The sequence below is a fragment of the Fringilla coelebs genome (assembly GCF_963513975.1).
Source record: "Fringilla coelebs genome assembly, chromosome: 2".
NCBI classification, from domain to species: domain Eukaryota; kingdom Metazoa; phylum Chordata; class Aves; order Passeriformes; family Fringillidae; genus Fringilla; species Fringilla coelebs.
Window position 1 is genome coordinate 40,833,785 of NC_140029.1, and position 11,415 is coordinate 40,845,199.

The 11,415-nt window shown below is 43.2% G+C and overlaps 1 protein-coding gene across 1 annotated transcript; it reads left to right on the plus strand.

The window, feature by feature from the left end:
* Positions 1 to 4,400: 4,400 nt before the first annotated feature.
* Positions 4,401 to 5,375, plus strand: LOC311165583 (2-oxoglutarate receptor 1-like; the record flags this gene model as incomplete). Its single annotated transcript, XM_084225658.1, has 1 exon — positions 4,401 to 5,375. One exon carries the CDS (start codon positions 4,401 to 4,403, stop codon positions 5,373 to 5,375), a length of 975 nt encoding a protein of 324 aa, XP_084081784.1.
* Positions 5,376 to 11,415: the final 6,040 nt, after the last annotated feature.

An 11,415-nucleotide genomic window follows, 5' to 3' on the forward strand; every position in this document is an offset into this window, starting at 1 on the left:
GCCATAAAGCCAATGCAAGATTAAGAAAACTGATTTGGCCTTAGTCAGCTCACTTCTCCAACACATCCTGTGATTGCTCAAGCACTGGGGCTGCTGAAAACGTGTGGTTTAGGGTGACAGGAGGAAGGTGGTGCTGCCAGCTCTTTTGACTGCAGCATGCAATTATAGTCACTTAGGCTGACGGTGGAACTACAGGGTATTTTGATTTTCCTCCAATGCTCATAGAGGGGAGACGGGTGAGGACAGCCTTAGAGTAGAAAAAGCCCCTTGTTTTTGTGAAGGATCACAATGGTCTACCAGTGGGCAGACTTAAGAGGGCCATGGACATGAAGTGGAGAAATGACTGGTAAAGAGAAAAGGTCCACAAACTGAGGAGTTGAAAGTCACACTGTAGAATCATCCCTTATCCCTATAGATCCCACATGAGGCCGGATAAGCCATTTCAACATGTGGTCCTTGTTAGTTTATTCTCAATTTCCCTAGTGCCTGACACGAGACCTGAGGCCAGTTGCATGGCTGACATAGAAGCCAATGTTTCCAAAGGTCTCTGTGCAATGAAGAGCTGCTGTAACCCTGGTGAAAGATACGGGGAGGATGCAGGGGTGCAGTAACCACAAGGTTTCTCCAGCTGATGATGGGACAAAATTTGGGCAGGCTAAGGAGCATATCTCCATCTCCATGCAGAGCAGCTCTGTATGAGTTGACTTTCTATTAGTCACCATCTCCCAAGATTGGTCTTGGAACTGATTGGTCTGAAAACTTGTGTTTTATATCCTTCTCTTCTGTCCAGAGTTAGAAATGCAGAAGTGACCCTACTGCCTGCTTGAGACCCCAGTGCACCAAATCCCTCTCAGGTCTGGGTCACAGCACCAGGAAAACCCATTTCTGTTTTACCTCAGGCACTGCCAGTGCCAGGGAAGAATAAAAACCAGCCACTGCTGCACAGGTTCCCCATTGCTCAGGGGTATAATGGATTAAGTAGTGAATGCATTAAATGATCCCTAACTATAATTAGCTCCCTCTGTGCTTGTAACGCTACAGCCTCATACAAATGGTTTCTAATGACACATGCAGTGCCTAGGAACAGGGTAATAGCTATTTAAACAGTTGCTGATCCTTGAGCTGGTACATGACAGTGTATTTTACAATTATTGAGAAACTTTGGACATTTTTTAAAAGTGCTCTGGGCATTGACCTAGAGAAAAGCTTGGTTAGATGAGAGCAGAGAGGGTGCCCTTTCCCTAATGGTAACAGATAGATAATGATCTAGTTGTCAGACATTACTGTTGCCCCAGTCCTGACTGTCCCCATTACCACTCTTCCCTGCAGTATGATTAACAAAACAGATAGCCAGCTCCCAAATCCTGCCCAGCACAGGAGAGCCAAGACACTCTTCTGACAAACGCTCCTATATGTACATACATACAGAATGTTCAGGCATGAAAGCTTGCTCGTTTAGTACTGCATCATAAGCTCATCGGTGAGAAAAGACCCATCAAACGTAGCAAGACAGAAAGGCTGCTGGCCACACTGGGCAGCTGGAGCTTCTGTGCATGGACCAGGTTGCCAGCTCAAGGGCTGAAGACTGCAGTTTCAAAATTCAAGATGCAATGACTGTTTTTAAATAATAATCTCTTTTGATCTTGTTCCTCGAGCTAAGGATAATAATGAGATTTTTATTCAAGAACAGTCTTTTGGCTCTAGAAGCACAGAAAATTGCAGATCTTGTGAATTATGAAGCCCAAAAGCAAAAGCTCAAAATAAAACAAGTTTGCAATTTCAGCTACTCCAGTAATAACCAGCCGACACACTGTAGATATTTTACTCACCGAAAATAAGCAGAAAGAATGCCACAGCTTTTGAAAAGCACATCATGCCAAAAGAAACATTCATTTATTTCGTCAGATGAAATTTTTACTCTGTTAGAAATTTGATTTTAATGAAGACAGTGTGTCATAACGCTTTTCACCTGACCTTGAAATGACAACATGCCTTATTCACTTTGGTGATCAGGTTTCACTTCACAGGAAATGGAGAATAAATTTAATTTCATCTTTTCTAAGCACTTGCACTCACACATACATGCTAATTTAAATGTGATTTGCTGCTATTTGAATACTACAGGTCTGCCTCAGCACACAGAGCTGCTGCCTGCAAAGCCTGATCTGCCCACTGAAGGCAGGACAGCGTGAATGACAGAGGGCAAAAGAGGAGTCCTCCGGCCACCCAGTTCTAAGAGCTGACACTTGAGCCAGTAACTGAGGTTTTCCACCAGTTTCCTAATTCACAGCCACATGGAGCCTCAGTCAGACAGGGAGTGAATGTATATGGCTGCAAAGCCTTACTAAAACCTGCTTCACTGCAAGGAAGACATAAATACATTTCATTTGGGCTCTTTACTCAAAGCAATATCAGAGGGAGAAGCAGAATTGCAGGTTTTCAGGTAAGCAGTATTTCTCCATTTTCAATTTGGAGGGTTCAAGATTGTGGTGAAGAACTGATCAGCAGTGCAAGAAAGCCAAACTGGGGATAAATCAAATATTCTTGTAAATTTGTCCAACATGATATGAAATATACTGGAGAGGCATAAATGTGGGTGACAGTGGTATCACTGAGCAGCAGAAAGGAGAGAAAACATGCACACCCCTAGCTTTTGTGGCTGTAAATCTGGATTGGTTTAAAACAAGCCTGACAGCCTTTCCCTAGTGCATCTTTTACTGCAAAGCTGCTACACCAGATCTAATACTCATGTTAAAAAGTATTAACGTTTTAACTAAATTGTGGGGAAACTGTCCAGATTTCACTCTGAAGCACTTCTGAGTAACAAAGAGATTAATAATCTCTTAATTTGATTAAGAGATAATCATCTTGCTGACTTGGTATGACCAAATAATGCCCGTTGTGTCCCAGCTTTAATGAGTGGGTTTGTCAGAGCAAACTGGTCACGTTTTACCAGTTATCGGGATAAGGAAGAGTCACTCAGGTAACATGTTAAATGCTGTGAACTGAATCACTTTTTCCAAGACTGATTAAGGTACAATTCTGTCTTTTTTCCCAGGTTTAGTAGTTTTTGGGGGTTTTTGTTTTGGTTTGTTTTTTCTAATGTGTTGATTTCATCCTGGATGTTTAATGTAGCACTGGTTAAGTTTAAAGATGCTGTTTCTGGGACAAGAGAGAGGACCTAGGCTTGATAGTACCCTGTCTAGCACTTTATGAACTTTCTTTAGAATATTTTTTCACATGGAATTGGTTCTAATCTGGAAGAGTGGTACTCACCTGAAGTGCTGAAGACACACACTGGCACAGCTCTTGCCTTGAGATATTGAAGGCTGAACTAGTCACCTTGGGCTACCTTTTGTACCAGTGGAAAGAAATAGGTATGTCAAAAGAGTAAATAATTTATCATAGAAACCTCAGTTGTGGGTAGATACATTATGTCTTGGAGAAACTTTGATGATCAAGTGGGGCTTAGGAGGACTGGCTCCAATTTAAGCATTTAACTTTCTGATACCTGAAGTTAGATGATTTTCATTTTTTCAGATTAAAACACTACCAAGAAATGTTATGTTTTTAACTCCCTGTAGAGAGATCCAAATCGGCTATGTCAGACAAAAAATCATTTCAGAGACAAGTCAACCTGGTTCAAATTGGCATAGAACTGGAAGCAAGCCTTCCCTCTGTGCTTTCCATTTTCCCTCTGCCTTTGAGAAACAGTCTTTTAAAAATTAAATCAATTTTATGCCACTATGGAGCTTGATTTTAAAAAAACAAACCAAAACAAAATAACACCTCCCCCAAGAAACAACCCTCAAAAAAACCAAACCCAAAAAGTTTATACTAGTTTTATACTCTGATGACTCCAAGAGAATAAAATCATGTTCAGGGAACAATCTGTCAGGTTATAGGAGCATCAGGTCCTGAGATCTGTAACTAAACCTAACATCATTTGGCTTTCATGAAGGCAGAATGACATCTCTGCTCCATGAGCACAAAACACTGATTAGCTCAGATTAGTGAAGATAATATATGGATATGGTTCTACTTTCTGAAAGGTTAAGACTGGTTCACTTGCAAAATCTAAGCCCAAACTCCTTCTAGCTCTCTAAATGTGTGCTTCCTACTCCTGAAGATTTGCAGATAAGCAGTAATTGTCTTCTTCAATGAAGGGGGCTAAACAAAGAAAAAATTAAATGTAAAAGAGAGGAAAGGGTGAAATTAAATATTTCAGTGGTGTTATCTAGGTCAGACTGGGTACATTAGCACATCCTCATTTCCTTTCACTACTGTGCCTTCAAACATACATTTTCTCCAGCAACAAAAGGTTTAACCGACAACATTTGTTCCAACAAACCAATTAAAACTAAACATCTGATTTTTGTCTTAAGGAGACTTCTGCAAACATGGCATCTGAATGCACCAGCAATTTTACTGCCCAGCCCAGCCCTGCAGACCAATTGACAAGCTGCAAGGGTGAAGATTTCTTACAGTTGAAATTGTACCCCTCCATCCTTTACAGCCTAATCTTCCTGGTGTGCTTCCCAGGAAACATTGCAACAATTTTTGTTTACTGTTTTAAGATGAGGCCCTGGAAAAGCAGCACCATCATTATGTTAAACCTGGCTATCACTGACCTATTGTATGTAGTCACACTTCCTTTCTTTATACACTACTATGCTAATGGAAATGACTGGATTTTTGGAGACTTCATGTGCAAGTTTATTCAGTTTTGTTTCTACTTCAACATGTACAGTGGTATTATCTTCCTTAGCTGCTTCAGCATCTTCCGCTTTTTGGTAGTTGTGCGCCCAACGAAATCCCTTTTCCTTCGGAAGCGGAGATGGGCAGTGGTGACTTGCGCAGTCGTTTGGATGATTTCCCTGGTGGTCCTCAGCCCCTTGGCCATCCTGATTGCCCCAAGAACGTGGCAGAACAAGACCATCTGCCCGGACCTGGTTGCTGCTGAGGACTTTGTCAGAAGTCGCTGGTACAACTGGGCACTGACTGTGTTTGCCTTCCTCTTGCCCTTGCTCACAGTGACTCTGTGCTACGTGCTCATCATTTGCATCTTGGCCACTGGGCTCCACACACAGGCTAGCTACAAACAAAAGGCTCGCAGACTCACTGCTCTCCTCTTGCTGGTCTTCTATGTGTGCTTCCTCCCCTTCCATGTCTTTAAGGGGATTCATTTGGAGCTCCGAGTACAGCCAGTTAGCTGCCACTTGAAGAAAACTATCCTTTTAATGTTTACTATAACTAAACCTTTAGCAGCATTGAATACTTTTGGAAATTTGCTGCTCTATGTAGTGTCAGGAGATAATTTCCAGCAGGCGATACTCTCGCTCTTCAAGTTTTGGACAAACAAGTGTTTGAAGTAGAAGAGATTGATGCAATTTAGCATTTGTGGAGGAAGGATTGAAACCTGCCCTCAACCAGCCAGGCACAACCTCCCTGCCATTAGAGTACTCAGGTTAACCCAGCCAGTGCCAAAGGAGAGTTAACCTGTTCTGAGTTACAAACTGATCATCAAAGGAGAACATTTATGATTGAAAATAATAAGTTTTAAATAAAATGCTGATAAATAAAGTGTGAAACTTCTCAGAAATGTTTCTGTCATTGCTTCCTGAATCCATGGTAGCTCTTTTGGAGAATGGCCCATTCTAGAAAAAAATACTAGTCTATTAGTGGCAGATACAAATTCAGGATGGGAGTAATGCTAAATTAATTTTATTAACTTAAAATATAAGTGTAGTCTGAGCTAGAGACCTATCTGACTTTCTTTCTAAGCCATGGAAAGTGATAAGACCCTCTGGAGATCAAAACCTGTCATCGGCCTGTAAGAGGTTCATCTCACCTCCCTGGAGACATTGACAGGGTAGGCATATGCATACAGCTAATCACCTTGTCCTCATTTTATAATTTTCCATTATAATGGAAAGAAATAAGCAGTTTTAGAGTGTGATTCACTGAATTATTTTTGATGTCTGCATTTGGACAAGGTGAATTGTGACCTAGAAGTGCCTCTTTCTCTCCACTGACCGCGAAAGGTAAGTAGATCAGACACAGACTCAAATGTTCGTGCCTGCTTTTAAAGAGCTGAAGCTCAGCTCTAGTACTGACTGGGATGGATCACTCTCCAGAGGTTGCCAAAAGTGCAGCTTACACAGTAAGACTCCATTCAGTGCCTTTAGTGATTGCTGGAAGAGTGATGGTGGGGTAATACAAGATCACTCTTACAAGGATTTTCCACACTACTCATACAGAATCTGTGGAATCATAGAGAAGTTTTTCTTGGAAGGGACCTTTAAAGGCCACTGAGTCAGTCCCCCTGCAATGGGCAGGGACATCTTCAACTGATCAGCCTGATCTTGAAAGTTTTCGGGGGTGGGACATTCACGACCTCTCTGGGCAACCTGTGACAGTGTTATACCATCCTCATTGTAAAAAACTTCTTCCTTATATCTAGTCTGAAATGGCCCTATTATAGTCTTAAACCATTACTCCTTTTCCTATCGGTAAAGTCCCTATTAAAAGTATCTCCTACTTTTTCCTATAAGCCCCCTTTAAGCATTGAAAGGCTGCAATCAGGTCGTCTTGAACTTTTTCTACTACAGGCTGAACAATCCCAACTTTCTCAGCCTTTCCTCATATGAGAGGTGTTCCAGCCCTCTGATTAACTCCATGGCCTGCCTCTGGACTCGATCCAGTTTTGGGCCTCCAGACCTGGACACAGCACTCCACTCATGAGAGTGGAGCAGAGGGGCAGAATCCCCTGCTGGCCACACATCAAATTTTTTTGATGCAGCCTAGGATATGGCTGGCTGTGAGCATGCACTGCTGGCTTGTTTTTCATTCACCACTACCTCCAAGTCCTTTTCCACAGTTCACAGGAAATGAAAATAATTTTTGCCCATTACATTATTCAGTGAAGCTCTTCTTGGTCACACCAAGTAAGGAACAGCTTTAAGTAACAGCATATATTACAGGCAATATGGGCTGTCTCGGGGGAGAGGGGGGAAATAGACTTGTAGAAAAGCGTGAGTCCAATACTTGAAGATATATCTAGAGAGGTCCCAGTACCAGCTGCAGTATCCTGGCCAAAAGCAATACAAAAATATTAGCAACATAATATTCAGAGCCCAAAAGTATGATCACGGAGTGAATCCTACAACACATTTTTATAACAGCCTTATTTCATGTTTCATTACTTTTGTTCTCTACCCCAAAATGTCCATTAATCAATGGGAACACGTGCTGCCTCAAGCTTCTCATGTGACCCTTCTCCGTATCCAACCTCTCTTTGCACGGGCTGCTCTCCAAGTGACCACCAGACCAAGACCACTAGAGCACCACCCCCTTAAGCACATGTCTGAGTGACTGGCCAACAGCCTGTGACTCCCCTGTGGCATAGGGAGCCTGTTTCCTGCCTATCCCACAGCCAGCTTGGGAAAAACAAGAGCAAACAGCAAGCAGCAGGCTTGGGAGGGAGTGAGAGGAGATAAGAAACCGTCCCTGACATAGGAAGGAGCAAGATGGGGAAAGGACAAGAGCATTTCTCTGGGCTAGGGCAGAAGATCCCCTGTGAAGAAAACATTGTCAGAAATCGGAGGAGGAAGCCATTTTGCTCCCAAAATGGGCCATTGTATTTTAATCCACCCTTAGCTACTCATCAAGGTGACATCAAAAACTTCTGCACAGCATAGCATGATTTCCCCTGAGACCACTGTCCAGCATCAAATTGTGCATGAGGTCTTATGGTGAAGAAGGGAGCTAGCCATTAGAGATGTTGCATGATGCAACCATCCAAAAGATGCAAAGAAAATGCCTCCTATAACACATGCTGCATTGATTTTGACAGTCTTCCAGGGGCAGCTCTTCCTTCTCTGCTACACTTGCAGTGCTGCTCTCGGCAACTTGTTCCTGAGACACCAGACAGAGAAGATACACCATGAGAAGGCAACGATGAACAAGGCATTTTAGCTGTTTTTTCATTTTAAGTTTTTCTATCAAAAAATCCACCAAGTTTTTGTTTGTTTGTTTTTTTTTTAAGTAAAAACAAGCTTATACATTATTTTTTAATCCTCTACTGCATATCAACACCTAAGTTTTATTAACTCAAATCAGGTCCTACCTTAATATCAGCATGGAGTCTGGTTCTTTTGGTGTTTGAGAGAGAAAAGGGACTGTCTCTGGTTTTGCAACAATATGTTGGTAGGTTTTGCTTTCAATTTTAAATGAAGCTCTGTATTAGCCCCTCTTCAGCTCTACTTGATGTTTTCTGGATCAATTACTCAGCACACTCATTTGTTCATGCAGGCAGGCTATGTACTCTTTTTATCAACGGAAGATGCTGAGAATATTTTCCAGTGATGGGGCATCCACAACTTTGTGAATCTTTTTACACAAACAAAGGAGAAACCATTTCAAAGAGAAACCCAGGTGCTGCCTTCAGCATGACAGTGGCAGATTGCTGCCATATCTTGATACTCAGATTTTTGGCATACCCTTATAGCAACATGGGTCTCCAGGACCTCCCAACAGTGCCACTGAAGAAGAGAACAAGGCTAGTTTTGTAAGGTGCACAAACTTCATTTGATCCCTACCTCTGAGGAGACAGAAATGTCCATTTAAGAACTCTTAAAGAGCCCAACAGGTAGTCCAACCCCACCTAATGAAATGCTCTGTATTTTCCAATGACTTGTGTGTGTGTGGGAGGACAGAAGGGACAATGAAATGTGGAGGGGAGGAAAACCCCTATCAACTTTGATGATACTCTCATCTTCTCAGAATGAATATGATACACACACACACTTTCCTTTCACTTCTTTAATATAGTTTTCATATATCTCTGGCAGCTTATGCTCAGGGATACCTCTGCAGACCCCACAAAGGCAGGACATATGGGTCCACCTGCCCAGCACTGCTGTGGGGAGGGAAGGCCCTGCACACAAAGACTTTGTAGACCAACCCACAAGACCAAGTCAGGTGGTTACACTTGGTTTAGAAATGTAACCACACAAGGAAGGACATACAAAGTTCTCTTTGGTTCTGCATCAGAGGTGAGGACAAGAAGCTTATGCCAATTTATCAGCTGCGTCCAATCCCAAGGAGTAAACCTGAACCTCAATTAAACATACCATTATATAAGCACTGCATTGAAAAACTATGACTGCCAGTAACCTTTCTTGTTCTACATGTACAAATCTGATGCAAATAAGCACCTAGAATTTCCCCACAGATCCATCAGCGGATTTCCACTTTATAAAACTACCTACCCAAACATCAGCCTCCGTGGCTGCTCAGGGGTTTGCATATGCAAACCCTGAGGGACAGAGGCTGGGATCACTTAACTAAAGAAAGCACATGCACTAGGTTGAGAACATTAGCCACAGGCATTAGCACAAATTGGCCACAGGCATTGGCACAGGCATTCAGGCATTAGCCACAAATCATGTTGACATTTTGAAACTCTTGTCTAAAGCCTTCCCAAATTCCTGTGATATGCAGGGCCAGGCTGACAGGGATGGTGACAACACCAAAATAAAATATTAGAAGAATTTGTGTTGAAAGGGACCTTTAGAGGCCATCTAGCCTAACCTGCCATGAGCAGGGACACCTCCCAGCTGACAACGTTCTTACGCTGGGAGCCCCAGAGGTGGATCCAGCACTCCAGGTGGGGTCTCATGGGGTGGAGTAGAGGGGGAGAATCACCTCCCTCATCCTGCTAGCTGCAGTTTTTGGTGCAGCCCATGATATATTTGGGGTTCTGGCCAGCTCACATTGCTAGGTCATGTCTAGCCTCTTAGCAACAAGTACCCCGAATCTTTCTCAACAGGGCTGCTCTCAATATCTTAATCTCCCAGCCCCTGTTGGTACTGGAGGCTGCATCATCCCAGGTGTAGCATCTTGTACTTGTCCCTGTTGAAACTCTTGATCTTCCCATGGGCCCACTTCTCGAGACTGTAAAAGATCATGGTTTTGTATAGTAGCAGAAAATGAGCATGTGAAGGATTTCTGAATTTTACATAATTCCACTGGGGAGGTACACGGGACAATCACACCAATTTGCAGCTTTTATTCTCATTGCTGCATATCCCAACCACAACAGAAGGTTTTGCTCCTACTTATCTTCAGAAGTGACTTGAGCAGCCCTTAAGAAAGCAGTCTGTTTTGCTCACTCTTCTGATCAGCTGGGCAGTTTCCCACCAGAGATACCAAAACATGGGAGAAATGGCCAAATGGCTGCACTGGTACCATCATGATTCTCCTCCATTACCCACAGAGGGGCTGAACTGAGTGCATCAGCAGCCATGTCCTGGCTCATCCCCAAGGCAGCAGGGCTGACAGCTAATGAAAACATACAGGAACAAGATTTCTAAAAGAATCACCAGTGCAAACCAACACTCCTTGTCCTGAACTAATGCAGGTGTCTGATTTTCAGAATGGCCCTGGTACCTTGGGGTCCAGACATGTTCCCATGACTTGCTTTTCATGTCACCTTGATCCAGATACAAAGACAACATCCATCCTTCCCTGCCCAGGCTGCATGTTGAGGGCTGGAGCCTGGACTTCAGGCACAGAGAGGCTGGTGTTTTGGGAAGGTTGTGGAAAACATTTGGGAATGTTTTGGGAGCACTGTGGAAGGTGGACATGTAGAGCTAGGAAGGGTGGCATGCAGAGACATGCCAGAGCTCACTGCTCCTTGGTGATTCCTGGTAATGTCCCCTTTGGGAAAGATGTAGAGGTTTGAGAGCTTCCTCCTACCTGCCCTTCCTTTTATGTGGGATGGAGAAAATAGCCCATACCAGGGAAATGTTTTCTTTCTCACTCCTACCTCAAAAAGAAGCCTAACAACAGCAAAATATTTTCCTTACAGGAATTGAAATGTGCATGTGGGAAACCAGGGCTGATTTATGCCATTGGGGTCTTCTCTGGAAGGGGCTGATATTGCTTTGCAGCTCAGCTGTGGCTGGGGACATCCTGATGCTGTGGTTTGAGCACAAGAGGGAGGGAGGGACAGTTTGGCTGTGAACCCAGGATAAAAAGCCAGAATGGTGCTGCTGATTCACCAATAAATCAGTGCCAGACAAGCACAAAGACTTGTTCTGATCCTGTAGCTGAACGACCCTCCCAAGTAACCACAGAGAGTCACGGCATCTCCCCCTAATTATTTCTTCTGCCACATTTTATCCTCTTAGACTTACAAGCTCTTTGGGGCAGATGTCTTAGCAAGTATTTGCACAGCAGGACCTGAATCCCGAATGGGCCCTCCTGGCATTATGAAAATTCAATCAAGGCTCCAGCCATAAAAATGTAAACGATGTAGCTACTTATCATTTGTGCATTTAGAGACACATAAACACACATATGCAGATACAAATGCAGGGGGAAGCAGGGCCTGATGCAAAAATACAACTC